The sequence below is a fragment of the Rhinoraja longicauda genome, chromosome 8, assembly GCF_053455715.1.
Source record: "Rhinoraja longicauda isolate Sanriku21f chromosome 8, sRhiLon1.1, whole genome shotgun sequence".
Classification (NCBI taxonomy): Eukaryota; Metazoa; Chordata; class Chondrichthyes; order Rajiformes; family Arhynchobatidae; genus Rhinoraja; species Rhinoraja longicauda.
In genome coordinates this window covers 31,560,432-31,576,119 of record NC_135960.1, presented here as the reverse complement: position 1 = coordinate 31,576,119, position 15,688 = coordinate 31,560,432, and the positions used below count along the sequence as shown (strand labels likewise).

The window sequence follows — 15,688 nt, the reverse complement described above, 5'->3', positions numbered from 1 at the left end:
CAATGGATGGGTATTGGCCATGCAGAAACCTGCGAAACCATGTCAAAGTCCAGACACTGGGGCGCTGACATCAGCATACTCACAATGCCCCAAGCCGACCAACACAGTTAATCTCGTTAAGGGGGCACAATAGCCCATAGAAAACTACCTGGTAGGTGATGGGAAACCAGTTAAACCCATCACCTCGCAACGAAATACCAATTAACACCGTCTGGCCATCCCCGGTACCCCCGGACATAAGCGCAGATCAGAGAGAAAACTCATACATATCTTTTAACAAAGAGATCCCAAGATCTGGCGGGAGATAGGACGGGTCAGAATAGTATAACTGGCCACGACTTTTGGGTTTTAAACTCAAGTCAAACGGATGCAGGAGGAAGAAAAGACAGGCAAGAAGAACGGATGCAAGAGAGAGGAACAGGCACACAACTCGAGAAGAAATACTGCAAGAAAACCTGCAAGGAACGCAAGCCAGGAGGAAGACGAAAAGACAGGCAAGAAAGACACGCTCGCAGCAGGGACAGCAACACTCGCAACGACTGGCCAGGAACGCAAGAAACGGAAGGAAGAAACTCAGGGGACAAGCACGACCCTCACGGAAAGCAGCGGAGAAGCAGCACGAACAGCCAGTAACCCCAGTAATAGCCCCATGGTGAGCATGTACCCCGATCCTGCATATCCTGGACATAGTTTAGTGTAGAGGGGAGGGTGGTTTGAATAAACGTGGGTGTGTAAATGAATATGTGTTGGTCAAGTTTGCGATGTGTCGTACGTTCCCCATCTTACAGTCATGCGTATGTCGTTTAGAACTGTGTCTAAGTATTCGTGTAGTGATGCATATGTCGTTTAGAACTGTGTCTAAGTATTCGTGTAGTGGTGCATATGTCGTTTGGAACTGTGTCTAAGTATTCGTGTAGTTGTGCATAAGTCTAATAGAACTGTGTATAAGTATTCATGGACAATAGTCCCAAGCGCTCAATAAAAGCCTTTTCCATTTAAACCCTGGTCTTCAAATCTGGTCTGGTTGAATTTTCTGCACTATAAACGCTCCTGCATCTAAGTCCAGTGTCTAGAACCGTAGGGGGTGAGTGGGTCGAACCACTCACGGGGAACCAGTGTGCGCGGCCTGGTCAAGGGATCAGAGCAAGGCACGGGGACCTTAGGTCGGGCGAAAGCTCGGCGCAGAAAACCCCTTACAGAGGCTAGCTTAATCAGCAAGCGGATGGTCAGAAGATAGCTCACCTGGCAACTGGCCCCTTCTAGATGGAAAAAAACTTAAATCCTAACACTTACTCCAGTTGACTGCCAATCTGTCCCTCAGACGATGCGGTCCATACTGTTGACACCTACTCTGCCAAATTATTCCTAATCTATCGATGGTTCAGAACTGCTTTAGGTTCAAACAGCTCAGCATTTTTAGTCCAAGGCTCATCGTCCTGGCCTCACTTCCAACCATTCCTTTCAGTTGGCGTCCATTTCTTGGATGCAAGATTTTACCTCATATGCATATACTTACTAAACAAGCAAAGCATGCCACATGCTAATTCATGTACAATCAGCTTACCTACTCCATTGCTTGTCCTGGATTTTTTCCTTTTGGTTTTGCTCATAGATGCAACTGCAAGACAAACAACAGATAGGATCATTTGGTTCAATGCAACAGATGGCTATTCACTTGCTTAGTATGAGCACGGCTGATTGGTATCATGCCACCTCTCAACAGAACAAAGAGAGGGGAGGAGAGAGGGGGGCATACACATTCAATCATGGCAGTCAAATCCTGCTACATTTTACTCAATGGACCACTGCACAACCTTTGCAACAAACAACAGCAACATCTCAAGTTAGTGGCGTCGCTCCCTCTGTTGGGAGTCGAGATGCCAGTTTTAATTTAACAACCACATAATAGGTGCCTTTGAAATAACATCAGTAAATGGAGAAATAACTGAGAGTGACAAGTTCAAACGATTCGTACCTTTAGTTTTGCTGCTTCATTCCGATCAGCCCATAAAAAGAAAGCAAACAAGATAAACATACATGGGCATAGTTCAAAACATTGCTGAGAAAATAAACCTACAACCTTCAGTCTATCCCTCTCCCCCCTCTCCTAGCCTTTCAGTATATCGCGCTCCCCAACCTACCTTTTCACATCTCCCTCACTCAGACTCACCTGCTACCCTTATCTCTCAACCCCACCCATCTGCCTTTTCACCTTAATACTCAATGCTCCAAATACCTTCTCATCAAATCCCTTCACTGTCACCAATCCAGCTCATTGTCCCCAACCCTATATATCTACTGATTATATCTCCAACTCAATTTTTCATAATTTATTCCAATCTACTTTGTTCCTTCCTGCTCCAGATACTTATTTGTCCTTGAACCATGTTTATTCTATCGCGTTCAAAGACTTCCATGGTAATATAATCTACCTTTGAGTTAACACATCTCACCCAACTACCCTTCTTACTCCAGGATCACTTTTTAAGCCTCGTTACATGCGTTTTGTCTCTCTGCCAATTAAACCTGTCATCTTACCTTTTACAGCTATCAATGTAATACAGTGATTAAACAATAAGACAAAAAGACCTACATTATCTCAGAATCTGTAATCCATTGAACAGAAAAATCACACGACATACCTCAATATTGATTAGTGGATAAGCAGGTTTGCAAATTCAATTCATTTTCTTTTAATTAATTTGAACAGATAAAAATAAATTTTCAGCATTTTTTTCAATTTAGGTCAATTTGAATTTTCTGGATTCCACAAAATGAGAGTTGTTGGACAATTTATCAATGACAGTACACCATATAGAGACCCATATCATTACATACCAAAATAAATACAGTAATTATTTATAAATCAATAATATAAATTTCTTCTGGTTTACTTTGGTGTTCATTTGGTAGTTATATCTGTAAGAAATATTGGAAACTGCAAGTACAATCTCCTTGGGACACCTGTTCCATTCTTAAAACGTATGACTGATGGTCAATTTATTTATGAACACCGATAATTAACAAAGGAATTTTCTTTTGTTCATCTGTGTTGAAGTTATCAACATTCACCAATAATAAAAATATATATTCTGCCAGATCTGGGCAAGACCTTCTTTGCCTGACTGCATGTTCTATGTTGCAGTTATTTCATCAAACCTTCTCCATTCCTTAAGGGGCTGTAGTGTGGATTCATGGGCACTGTCCAGCACCTGATACCTCACCATCTCTTTGCATGAACTCAGATATTACATTTTGGTGGGATATTCAAATGCCAAATCCAATCTCATTCTTATTTCACATCCATTAAGCAACTAGGATCCCTGGATAGTACTCAGAAACAGAAAGCCTGCAATATTTTCCACATCAACCCAATGGGATTAATGGTAGCACACTACTTTCAATGATGCCGAGGATCAAAGCTATGACTTCCTGTCACATAATGCCGTAAAACCAATTACCATACCTCCTCAGATCTTTTATTATAAATAATTGGGCAATTTAGTTTAGTCATTATTGAGTACACCCCAGCGCTTTTTCTCAATAGATAATTATTTCCACAAATAGTTATATAAAGACCTCACTGCCCCAGGAAATCTATCTTCCTCCAAAGTATTCTGCCAAACTGCAGGAAAGAAATAACCAATTTTATTCCAATAACGTTAGAAAAACCCTAACCATACATTTGGTCCCACTTTCCAGGCTGAATATCCACCACCTGCCTCAGTACCTGATATCCAATACTGTGTCACACTGTTCATCTGCAATCAATCCTTTCTTTTCCAAATATTTATGTTCATAGCCAGAATTATTATTTACTCGTGGAACAATGTTATGATGCACTATTGTACCACATGAAATATTTGCACCTTCATATTCAGCAGGCCTACCTTGGCAACGGTGGAAGGGCACGTGGTGGGCGCTGAAAGAAAATTAGAAAGATCAATTACTCTGGTCTATACAGTTTGCTGCATTCTCAATTCCTGATACAACCATTATTGTATCAGATGTTGTCAGGGATGTGCTATCACATCTCCTCACACATCACTGCAGCTTGAACCTATAATCTTAGCCAAGACTGGTGCAGCGCTTCTTTCTAAATGGGACGTTGAACAGAAGCATCCATATCATCAAACTCTTTGCAGAGGAACTTGGAAGCACCCTTCAATCAATGAGAAAAGCTCAACTGATCCCTCATCTTACTGCTCTTTGAGAGATCTTCGTAACCACTGTGATTATTGGATGCTGTAAAGTTCATTAAAATTAGTTTGGTTTTACTTTACTGATCTGCTTACCAAATAGGACTTTGTCAAAAGCCTTGCTGGTATCCTTGCAAAGAACATCACACACACCTCATGCAACAACCCTCATTGTTAGCTCCTCAAAACGTTCAAGCTGGTGCATTATCCATGACCTTCCCTTAAGAAATCTATGCTGACTGTACCTGATTAATCGGTCCTTTTTGTAAATCAAGATAATTACTGTTTCTTGTCATGGATTCCAGTAATCTGCCATCACTAACTGGTCTGTAATTATTTGTTTTTATATGTTCCTCCCTTTAACAGTCCCCCAGCATACCACTTCTGTAGCCAAGGAGAATTGAAAATTACACTGATGAGCCAAAACATTATAACCACTTGCCTAATATGCTGTTGGTCCTCCGTGTGCCACCAAAACAGCGCCAACCCGCCAAGGCATGGACTCTACAAGACCTCTGAAGGTGTCCTGTGGTATCTGGTACCAAAACATTAGCAGCAGATCCTTCAAGTACTGTAGGTTGTGAGGTGGAGCCACCGTGGATCGGACTTGTCAATCCAGCACAACCTACAGATGCTCAATCGGATTGAGATCTGGAGAATTTGGAGGCCAGGGCAACACCGTGAACACTTCATCATGTTCCTCAAACCATTCCCAAACAATGTGTGCAGTGTGGCAGGGTGCTTTATCCTGCTGTAAGAGGCCACTGCCATCAATGTTTAGTGCTTGTAATGATTTACCATGTTACGACATTACTAATCTAGCACCTCGAGGTATTATTGGGAATAATAACCGATAACCCACATAAACTGCAGTCGGGAACCACCAAAATCCATGGAATACTAGAATAATAACATTTCACAATATACCCTTAGCAAAATACCATTGTGAATATGTTTCATGAAAAGTCAAACTTACAATTTACAATACAATTTACAATTGTGATTTATAAACTAGTTTGTGATTGAATTCAATGTGAAAATAACTTAAACCGGTAAGTCAAACCAGGCAATTCTAAGCCTTTGCTGCAGCAAACTTAAAGTAAGAGGCCGATCTCCAAATCCTCTCTATTTTTAAATATATAACATAGATACTGTCTTGAAGGGAACATCGCTGGAACCTGTTTCAGCTTTGCCAAAATGCTTGTTTTTCCTTCTGAAGACCTTGATGCCTCGAATGGTCACTGTTCTGCTGGTTCCCTGTAATTTCTCAGCCAGCAATCCCATTCATGTGTCAGGGTTCATCACAAGTGCAATTAGGGGGACAACTATAGTAAAACTCTCCGCAGATATTATTCAAGCGTTTATCCATTATCATTATTGACTTGCAATTGGGTACAGGGTTCCTGCCTTAACTTTCTCGGGTCCAGGTTCTGAAGTCAACTGTCTCCACAGCCTGAAGATAGACACAAAATGCTGGAGTAACGCAGCGGGACAGGCAGCATCTCTGGAGAGAAGGAATGGGTGACGTTTCGGGTCGAGACCCTTCTTCAGATTGTCTCCGCAGCCTCCAACCTTATCGTTTCCCAGCAGCACACAGCCCGATTTTACCTTCTCCCCAAAATCTATTCCTTTTCTCCAGAGATGTTGTCTGACCCGCTGAGTTGCTCCAGCTTTTTGTGTCTATCTTCGGTTTAAGTCAGCATCCGTAGTGCCTCTACTGCTGCCGAAGTTACTTAACCAACAACAAATAATCTACTCCATTAATTTAGTCCGAACAAATCCTCACCGGACAAACGTAAAGTGCTAAAATTAAGCTAAGGTGAGGGGAAAGAGCTTACGAGCTTATACATGGAACATAAATGCATGCACTTCAGCCAGTTGTCGTTTACAAAAACCACAAAATGCTGGAGCAACTCAGTGGAACAGACAGCATCTCTGGAGAGTAAGGAATACCATTGCCATGAAGGGGTGTACCTGGTCTGCAACGATGTTTAGGTAGGTTACGCGTGTCAAATTGACATCCACGTGAATTGCCGGACCCAGGGTTTCCCAGCAGAACATTGCCCAGAGCATCACACTCCCTCCACCGGCTTGTCGTCTTCCCACCATGCATCCTGGCGCCATCATTTCCCCAGGTAAACGGCGCACACGTACACGGCCATTCACATGATCTAAAAGAAAACAGGACTCATCGGACCAGGCGACCTTCTTCCACTGCTCCAAGGTCCAGTTCCGACGCTCGCGAGCCCAATGTAGGCGCTTTTGACGGTGGACACGGTTCATCATGGGCAATCTGACCGGTCTGCGGCTACGCAGCCCCATACGCAGCAGGGTGCGATGCACTGTGTATTGTGACACAATCCTCCCGTGGCCACCATTAACATTTTCTGTGACTTGTGCCATTGTAGATCTTCTGTAGGTTCGGACCAGACGGGATAGCCTTTGTTGCCCTTGCGCATCGATGAGCCTTGGGCGCCTAATACCCTGTTGCTGGTTTGTGGTTTGTCCCTCCTCGGACCACTGTCAGTAGGTACTCACCACTGCTAATCGGAAGCACCCTACAAGCCTTGCCATTTCTGAGATGTTCTGACCCAGTCTTCTGGCCATAACAATTTGGCCCTTGTCAAAGTCGCTCAGGTCTTTACTCCTGCCCATTTCTCCTGCATCCAATACATCAACTTCAAGAGCTGACCGTTTACTGGCTGCCTAATATATCCCACCCCTTGACAGGTGCCATTGTAACAAGATAATCAATGTTATTCACTTCATGTCAGTGGTCATAATGTTTTGGCTCATCGGTGTATCGTCAAGAGCTATCTCCCTTGCTTCTTTTTTGTGCCAGGTATCGATTTAACCTGTGCCAAACACATTATCCATTTTGAAAAATACCATGTTACTAATATATACTCTTTTGCCAGGTTTCACCCAATCCACTATTTCATCATAACTACAGGTTTTGCTTCATCCTTTTCTGTTAATACAGTTGTAAACGATTCATTGACACCTTTCCCGCATAGTGCCTCCACACACAACCTTTTTGGTCCCTTTTGTGCCTTACTCTTTCCTCAGTTACCTTTCTGTTCTTAACGTATTTATTACATATTTTTGGATTTTCTTCAGTTCTACTTGATAATTCATAGCTTCTCTCAGCTTTTCTAATTTCATACTGACAGTTCCTAAACTCTGGCGTTCTTTTGACCATCTACCCTATCTATGCCTGATCCGCTGTTCTTCCAGCACTCTGTATCTTGTTCAAGATTACATCATTTACGTTTCTTGTGACTCCCCTATTGATATTCCTTCCATCAACCCTGCTTCATTCCCTAAAATGAAATCCAGAATTATTCCCTCTCCTTCCTGCATATCAACTGAAAATGTTGCAGCAATTTAAGAATTCTGCCCCTTCTATGCCTTTCACCTTGTGGGTGGCACAGCAGGAGAGTTGCTGCCGTACAGTGCCAGAGACCCGGGTTTGATCCTGACTACGGGTGCTGTCTGAATGGAGTTCATACCTTCTCCCTGCGACCACGTTGGATTTCTCCAGGTGCTCCCATTTCCTCCCATATTCCTTAGACATGCAGGTTAATTGGGTTCTGTCGATTGTCCCTCGTGTGTAGGACAATACTTGTGTATTGGGATCGCTGGTCAGCTGGGATGCCGTGGTGGGCCGAAGGGATACTTTCTACGCTGCATCTCTAAACTAAACTTTTACTGTATCTCAGTTAACGTTAGGGTAATTTAAATTCCCCACTCTCACTGTCTTTGTGCATCTGTACACCTGACAATATAAACAAAATAACTTCTTGCTGACAATATAAACAAAATAACTTCTTGCTGACAATATAAACAAAATAACTTCTTGCTGACAATCACACTGCCCAAGGATTTCTTCCAACCAACACTGGCTAAATATTTTTTCTATCAGAAGACTACATTAAGCAAACAATTCACCTCTGTCACAATTACAATTACCAATAATCCTTCTCACCATCTCACACCGATCAAAATAGCCAATTTTACTGGCATTGCATGGATCATTGGCAACTCTGGCCAAATATTCCCTTTCTCACATCTACCTCACCAGCAATCACTCTGTTCAGTATAATCTCAATGGTTAGTCCCGACAACGAACAAACAATTTCTTTGCAATTGCATTCACTTAACAACTCATCAGCAATGACAACGATTGAACAGTTTGTTTAAGCATCAACAGATTTATTAACCAGCATCATACTCAACTACTGATGCTTTTATTGTGTTAGCTACACCTTATCATATAACAAGTGCGTTGATAGTGTGTTATTCACACTGAACACACTGTTTTTGCGCTGTGAACATCTGTCACACAATTTACAACTTATCAGAATTGAGCTGTAAAAGCTAGAAATCTCCAGTTCTATTCATGCTAGAAGAAATTATTGGCCACGCTCACCACCATCTTATCCTTTTCTCCCGATGCTGCAGGCATATTCCCAGCATCCAGACACTTTCTTTTTGTTAATTCCCAACTGAATATTAGTTCCTCACCACTTGTTTTTTCTTCATGCTGTCTGTGATTCTCAAGCCTCAGAAAGTGGCTGGCAGCTGCAGTGCCTCGAACTAATCTGCAACTAAATCCACCTTCTGGAAACACTTGGCCCATGGGATTAGCCGGGTGACTGTTCCATGTGAAAGCTGTCAGTGACAAAGGGATTTGGAAACCTCATAACTGGAAATAAAATGTGACATGTTGCCATTTTGCTAAGCTTTTCCTCTTCGAAATTGCACTAAAACTGCGATCATTTCTTGTGGAACACTACATTTGAAGAGCACAAGAGAATAGAATTAACACTACAAATACACTTGCCATCACACCTCCACCCCCTCTCCAAGCCTGTTACAGCTCCCAATTCCTTGTATATTACAGTGCAACCTAATCAAATTGCTCAACAAAATCAACTTACGATTTAGGTCACCTTCCAGTATCGCTCAGTTGATAATGACAGTGTGTAAGTTACCCTATTATCTTTTATTATTCATGCAAACTAGAAAAAAACATGCAATGAAAGCCTAACCCGAGTTGCCCTTCAACAGGATTTCAGAGGGCAGCTGAGACTCGACTACATTGCAGCGGATCTGCAGCGGTGTGGTGTTGATCAGGTAAGGACAGCAGATTTCCTTTTCTCATGAACAATTTTAACAGTTTCACAATCATCAAAATATAGAGGTCCTCCCCAGTTTACGAACGCCTGACCCGAACATATTATTGAGCATTTAGGAGAAGAGCAGGATGCATTTGGTGGCTGTTATGGGTCTGCAGGCATCCTCTGCGTGTGGGAACTAGGCTCACGACAGCATTTCTGACTTGCAAGCTGTTCAGGTTACGAATAGTTCAGCGGAACAGAACCCCGTCAACACCTAAGAAGAACCTGTATTTGATTAAATTAAATTCAATGCTCCAACAATATTGTGGTTTCTGAACGTACTTTTGATGATCAATCTAGGCCTATATCAATCCACCCCATAGTGAGCCCCTTGTAGTGTCAACCCTATCTCCCATCTCCAACATTCTTTATCCTTATGGATCTTTTTCTCTGGTAAGGATTCCTCGCCTCCCAAAGACAACTCCTTCACCCGTCTCCAAAATTGTTCCTCCTCATGGACACCCTCTGCTGGCCTTCTACCCTCTCTCCATACCCCTTACCCAATCCCCCCCCCCCCCACCCACCCTGCCAACAGGGGAGGTGCTGTTGTAGCCTGGCAGGTTGACTTCTACCATGCTGAAGCCAGGAACCAAATTCACGGACACCTCCTCATACCTACCCCTTGACCAAGACTCACAGATTACACCATGCCATCATCTCCCGGGCTGTGGCCGATCATATGACCACGTGCAATCTCTCGTTCACAGCCTCCATCCAACCTTATCATTCCCCAGCCCCGCACTGCCTGCTATTCCTTCCCAAAATCCACAAATAGGACTGATCCAGCAGACCCATCATCTCTGCCTGCTCCTGTCCTGCAGAACCCATCTCCAAAATACCTTGATTCTATCCTGTCGCCCCTTGTCCAGTCCCTTCCAACCCACATCCGAGACACCTCACATGCCCTTCAACTCTTCAATTTTTAAGCCCCCTACCCAAGACCATTTGGTTCTTCCTTAAACAGAGTCACAATCAATTTCCCTCTAATAGCACTCACCTCCATCTGGTGAAATTTGTCTTCACCGTCAATAACTTCTCTTTTGACTCCATTCCGAAGAAAGGCCCCAACCCAAAATGCGCCAACCCAAAACATCACATATCCATGTTCTCGAGGAATGACGCTTGACCCATGTGACCTACACCCAGCCAGAACTCATAGACTTCAATATTCATACCATTGGGTGGTAAGCTACTCAAGCGAAATATGAGGTGCTGTTCCTCCATTTTGTGTGTGGCCTCACGCTTTCAATGGAGGCAGCCCGGGGCAGAAAGGTCAGTATGAGTATGGGAATGGAAAGGAGAATGAAAATGGTTAGCAACCAGGAGATCCAATAGGCCTAGGTGGACCGAGCACGAGAGATCAAGAGAGGGCCTATCCCCCAACATCAACGACTGTATCAGGTCTATCTCCCACACCCGTGCAGATCGCATGGACTTTATTAACTTCACCACTAATTTCTACCTTTAAATTCACCAGGACTACCTCTGACACCTCTCTCTCCTTTCTTGATCTCTCTGTCTCCATCACAGGAGACACACTATCGACCTACATCTCCTACAAATCTACCCACTCCCACAGTTATCTGGACTACACTTCTTCCCAACCTGCCATTTGCAAGGACGCTATACCCTACTCTCAATTTCTCCGTCTCCACTGCAAATGTTCCCAAGATTAGGTTTTCCATCCCATAACATCCAAGATGTCATCTTTCTTTTGTAAATGCGGCTTCCCCCTGTTGTCAGAGATAGATCTCTAATCCAGGGCGCCTGTGTCCCGTACTTCTGCTCTTGCTCCCCCTTCCCTTCCTCGTGTTACCTTGGTCCTCACCTTTTACCCCACCAGTTTCCAACATAACACATCATCTTCCAACATTTCCGCCACCTCTAACGTAATCCCACCTCCAGTCATATCTTTTCGTTTACGAGATCATTCCCTCCTCAACTCCTTGGTTCCCTCATCCTTTTCCACCACCCCTTCCCCAGGAACTTTTCCCCTGTAACCACAGGAGATGTAACACCTGTCCCTATTCCTCCTCCCTCATCTGCATCCAGGGACCACCGCAGTCCTTCCAAGTGAAACTGTACTGCATCCAGTATGGCCTTCTGTACATCGGCAACTCTCTCTGTCAAGAGAAGGATAGGCCCTCTCTTCTTCTCTGATGCTCGGTCTGCCAAAGCCTTCTGGATCTCTGGGCTACGAACCATTTTAACTCCCCTTCCCATTACCATCTGAACATTCTGTCTTGGGCCTCCAGCATTGCCAGAGCGAGGCCACATACAAAATGGAGGAACAACATCTCATATTCCACTTGGGTAGCTTACAATCCAACGTGTGAACATTGAAGACACAAAATGCTGGAGTAACTCAGTGCATCAGGCAGCATCTCTGGAGAAATTGAATGTGACTTTTCAGGTGGAAACCCTTCTTAAGGCCGTTCGACACAAAACGTCACCTATTCCTTTTCTCCACAGATGCTGACTGGCCCACTGGGTTACCCCAGCATTTTGTTTTTAATCTTCAGTATATATCAGCATCTACAGTTCCTTCTTCCACAGTATGAACATTGAATTCGCTAATTTTATTTGTAACTACAAACCACACCAACCCCATAACCCATATGTGTGTGTGTGTGTGTGTGTGTGTGTGTGTGTGTGTGTGGCGTATATCTTTCTATATATCTAAAACTCTCATCTTGTTTGTCGCTTTGTTATTTTGATTGTACGTACCTAAAATACAGCCAAAACGTTACACGAAAGTGCAACAATTTTAGGCCCACCTTACTCACCATTGAGGTTCAATGGTTGTTATATATTTAAAGTTATTCACCTTTTAAACTTTAAAAATCACTTTTTCAACTTTAATAAATCCCTTTTCCACTTTCCCTGCGTGTCAGCCGCGCCTGCGCAGTAATACCTCCGTGTTTGACGTCACAATGTGAAACCAACATGTCCGCGCCTGTGCAGTTGGGGCCCGTTGATCTAGTAAAATGGCCGCCTCATCCGCGCGTGCAGGAAAGGTTTGCACCTAATGGGTCCACGGGTCGTTCTGGACTCCCTCTCCCCTTTCCTCTTCCCCCTCGCCCACCCCCGGCCCCAGGGGAGTTTTAAGGGGGGCTGAGGGGGGATGGAGTGGGTGAGTGTCTTCAGTTGGACGGAGGGTTGCTTGGCCCGCAGGAGAGATTTGGACCCAACGGGTCAACACCCAGCTAGTGTTACCTAAAATTAGAGAAGTCAACATACATACCACTGGGTGGTAAGCTACACAAGCGAAACATGAAGTGCTGGTCCTCCATTTTGCGTGTGGCCTCACTCTGGCAATGGAGGCAGCCCAGGCCAGAAAGGTCCGAATGGGAATGGGAAGGAGAGAGAGAGGGGACACAGGGGGAAGAGAGAGAGAGGGAGGGAGGGAGGGAGGGAGGTTCGCAACCGGGATATCCAGTAGGCCTGGACGGACCGAACATGAGAGATCAAGAGAGGGCCTATCCCCCAAATCTTTCTCCGCTACATCGACAACTGTATCGGGGCTACCTCCCGCAACCGTGCAGACGCATGGACTTTATTAACTTGACCACTAATTTCCACCCTGCCCTTAAATTCACCTGGACTATCTCTGACACCTCTCTCCCTTTTCTGGATCTCGCTGTTTCAATCACAGGAGACAGACTATCGATTGATGTCCACTACAAATCTATCAACTCCCAGTTACCTGGACTACATTTCTTCCCACCCTGCTTCTTGCAAAGATGCTATCCTCTACTTTCAATTCCTCAGACTCCGCTGAATCTGCTCCCAAGATTAGGTTTTCCATACAAGGACATCCAAGATGCCCTCATTCTTTAGTGAATGTGGTTTTTCCCTTTCTGTCATAGATGGGTCCCTCACATGTCTCCTTTGTGTCCCGACGTTCTGCTCTCGCTCCACCTTCCCCCAATGCTACAAGTAGAGCTCTCCTGGTCCTCTCCTTTCACTCCACCTCCGCATCCAACATATCATCCTCCAACCTTTCTGTCACCTCCAATGTGATCCTACCACTAATAACATCTTCCCATCTCCACCCCTTTCCACAGAAGCTAGTTCCTCCACAACTCCTTGGTTCACTCATCCCTTCTCACCCAAACCACCCCCTCCCCAGGTACTTTCCATTGCAACCGCAAGAGATCTGGCCTTAGATCCCTGGTTACTAACCATTTTAACTCCCCTTCCCATTATGACCTTTCTGCCCTGGGCCTACAGTGAGGCCACATGCAAATTGGAGGAACAGCTCCTCATATTTCACTTGAGTAGCTTACAATCCTGCAGAATGAACGCCAAATTCACTCATTTTAGATAACTTATGCAAATGCTCCCCTCCCCCTTCCCTCCAGTAAAAGTTGGTTAATCAGTTCCACAGTTCGTAATGAAGTATCCCTCTTGAGGTCACACCATCCCTCGCCAAAAGTCAGCCAATCAGAACCACCCTGCCTGATGCCATCTGCTGCCGGCTCCAAGTTGACTTGGTCTTGTCTTGATTCCAGTCTCCTCCACCCCCCCTCCCCCTCCCCAATCAGTCAGAAGAAGGGTCCCAAACAAAACATCACCAATCCTTTTTCTCCAGAGATGCTGCCTGACCCATTCTTTTTTTTGAGATACAGCACAGAAGCATGCCCTTCGGTCCACTGAGTCTGCGCTGATCAGCGATCACCCTGTACACCAACACTATCCTACACACTAGAGACAATTTTACCAATGGCAATCAACCTACAAACCTGTACCATTTCAGAGTGTGGAAGGAAACTGGCAGACCCAGAGGAAACCCAAGTGGTCACAGGGAGAACATACAAATTCCATACAGATAGCACCCATTGTCAGGATCGAACTCAGGTCTCTGGTGTCGTAAGGCAGCAACCCTACCGCTGTGCCACTGGAGTTACTCCAGCATTTTGTGTCGATCTTTGGTGTAAACCAGCATTTGCAGTTCATTTTTATTCCATATGCCTCTCATCCTCTCTCCTTACTTGCCTCTACCTATCACCGCCAACCACTGGCTCCAAACTTCACTATCTCTCCGCCACCTGCCCATCATCCCCACCTCACCTGGTTCTACCTATTCCCATCTTGCTCCTACCTCATTCCTTCCCCTCACTTCTTTATATCTTATCTCCCATCAACAATATCAGTCCTGATGTAGGATCCCAACTCACAACATCCACTATCCCTTTCCCTCCACAAATTGGTTGGCAGACAGGAAGCAAAGAGTAGGAGTAAACGGGTCCTTTTCAGAATGGCAGGCAGTGGCGAATGGAGTGCCGCAAGCCTCGGTGTTGGGGCCGCAACTGTTTACCATATATATTAATGATTTGGAAGAGGGAATTAGAAGCAACACTAGCAAGTTTGCGGATGACACAAAGCTGGGTGTGGCAGTGTAAACTGTGAAGAGGATGTTAGGAGGTTGCAGGGTGACCTGGACAGGTTGAGTGAGTGGGCAGATGCGTGGCAGATGCAGTATAATATAGATAAATGTGAGGTTATCCACTTTGGCGGCAGAAACAAGGAGGCAGATTATTATCTCAATGGAGTTAGGTTAGGTAAGGGGGAGGTGCAGCGAGCCCTGGGTGTCCTTGTACACCAGTCGATGAAAGTTGGTGTGCAGGTACAGCAGGCAGTGAAGAAAGCTAATGGAATGTTGGCCTTCATAACAAGAGGATTTCAGTATAGTAGTAGTTCTTCTGCAGTTGTATAGGGCCCTGGTAAGACCACTTACCAGTGGTCTGGAGTATTGTGTACCGTTTTGGTCTCCTAATTTGAGGAAGGACATCCTTGTAATTGAGGCAGTGCAGCGTAGGTTCACAAGACTGATCCCTGGGATGGCAGGACTGACATATGAGGAAAGATTGAAAAGACTAGGCTTGTATTCACTGGAGTTTAGAAGGATGAGAGGGGATCTTATGGAAACATATAAAATTACAAAAGGACTGGACAAGCTAGATGCAGGAAAAATGTTCCTAATGTTGGGCGAGTCCAGAACCAGGGGTCACAGTCTTAGAATAAAGGGGAGGCCATTTAAAACTGAGGTGAGAAAAACTTTTTCACCCAGAGAGTTGTGAATTTGTAGAATTCTCTGCCGCAGAGGGCAGTCGAAGCCAAATCACTGGATGGATTTAAGAGAGAGAGTTAGATAGAGCTCTAGGGGCTAGTGGAATCAAGGGATATGGGGAGAAGGCAGGCACGGGTTATTGATTGTGGACGATCAGCCATGATCACAATGAATGGCGGTGCTGGCTCGAAGGGCCGAATGGCCTCCTCCTACACCTATTTTCTATGTTTCTA

The 15,688-nt window shown here is 44.6% G+C and overlaps 1 protein-coding gene across 4 annotated transcripts in view; it reads right to left on the bottom strand.

Annotated features, from left to right (window-relative positions):
- The window catches only part of tmem237a (transmembrane protein 237a), a 42,599-nt gene that overhangs the window by 26,219 nt on the left and 692 nt on the right, over window positions 1-15,688 (bottom strand). For all 4 annotated transcript variants that reach the window (XR_013547542.1, XM_078403523.1, XM_078403522.1 and 1 more), the window contains exons 2-4: window positions 3,891-3,922; window positions 1,976-1,989; window positions 1,565-1,618 (exon numbers count right to left, since the gene is read on the bottom strand). Coding sequence is in view for 3 of the 4 variants with exons in the window: in XM_078403523.1 (XP_078259649.1) it covers window positions 1,565-1,618; window positions 1,976-1,989; window positions 3,891-3,922 (100 nt within the window). In the remaining variant the exon portion in view is untranslated. The remainder of the gene's footprint in view (window positions 1-1,564; window positions 1,619-1,975; window positions 1,990-3,890; window positions 3,923-15,688) is intronic.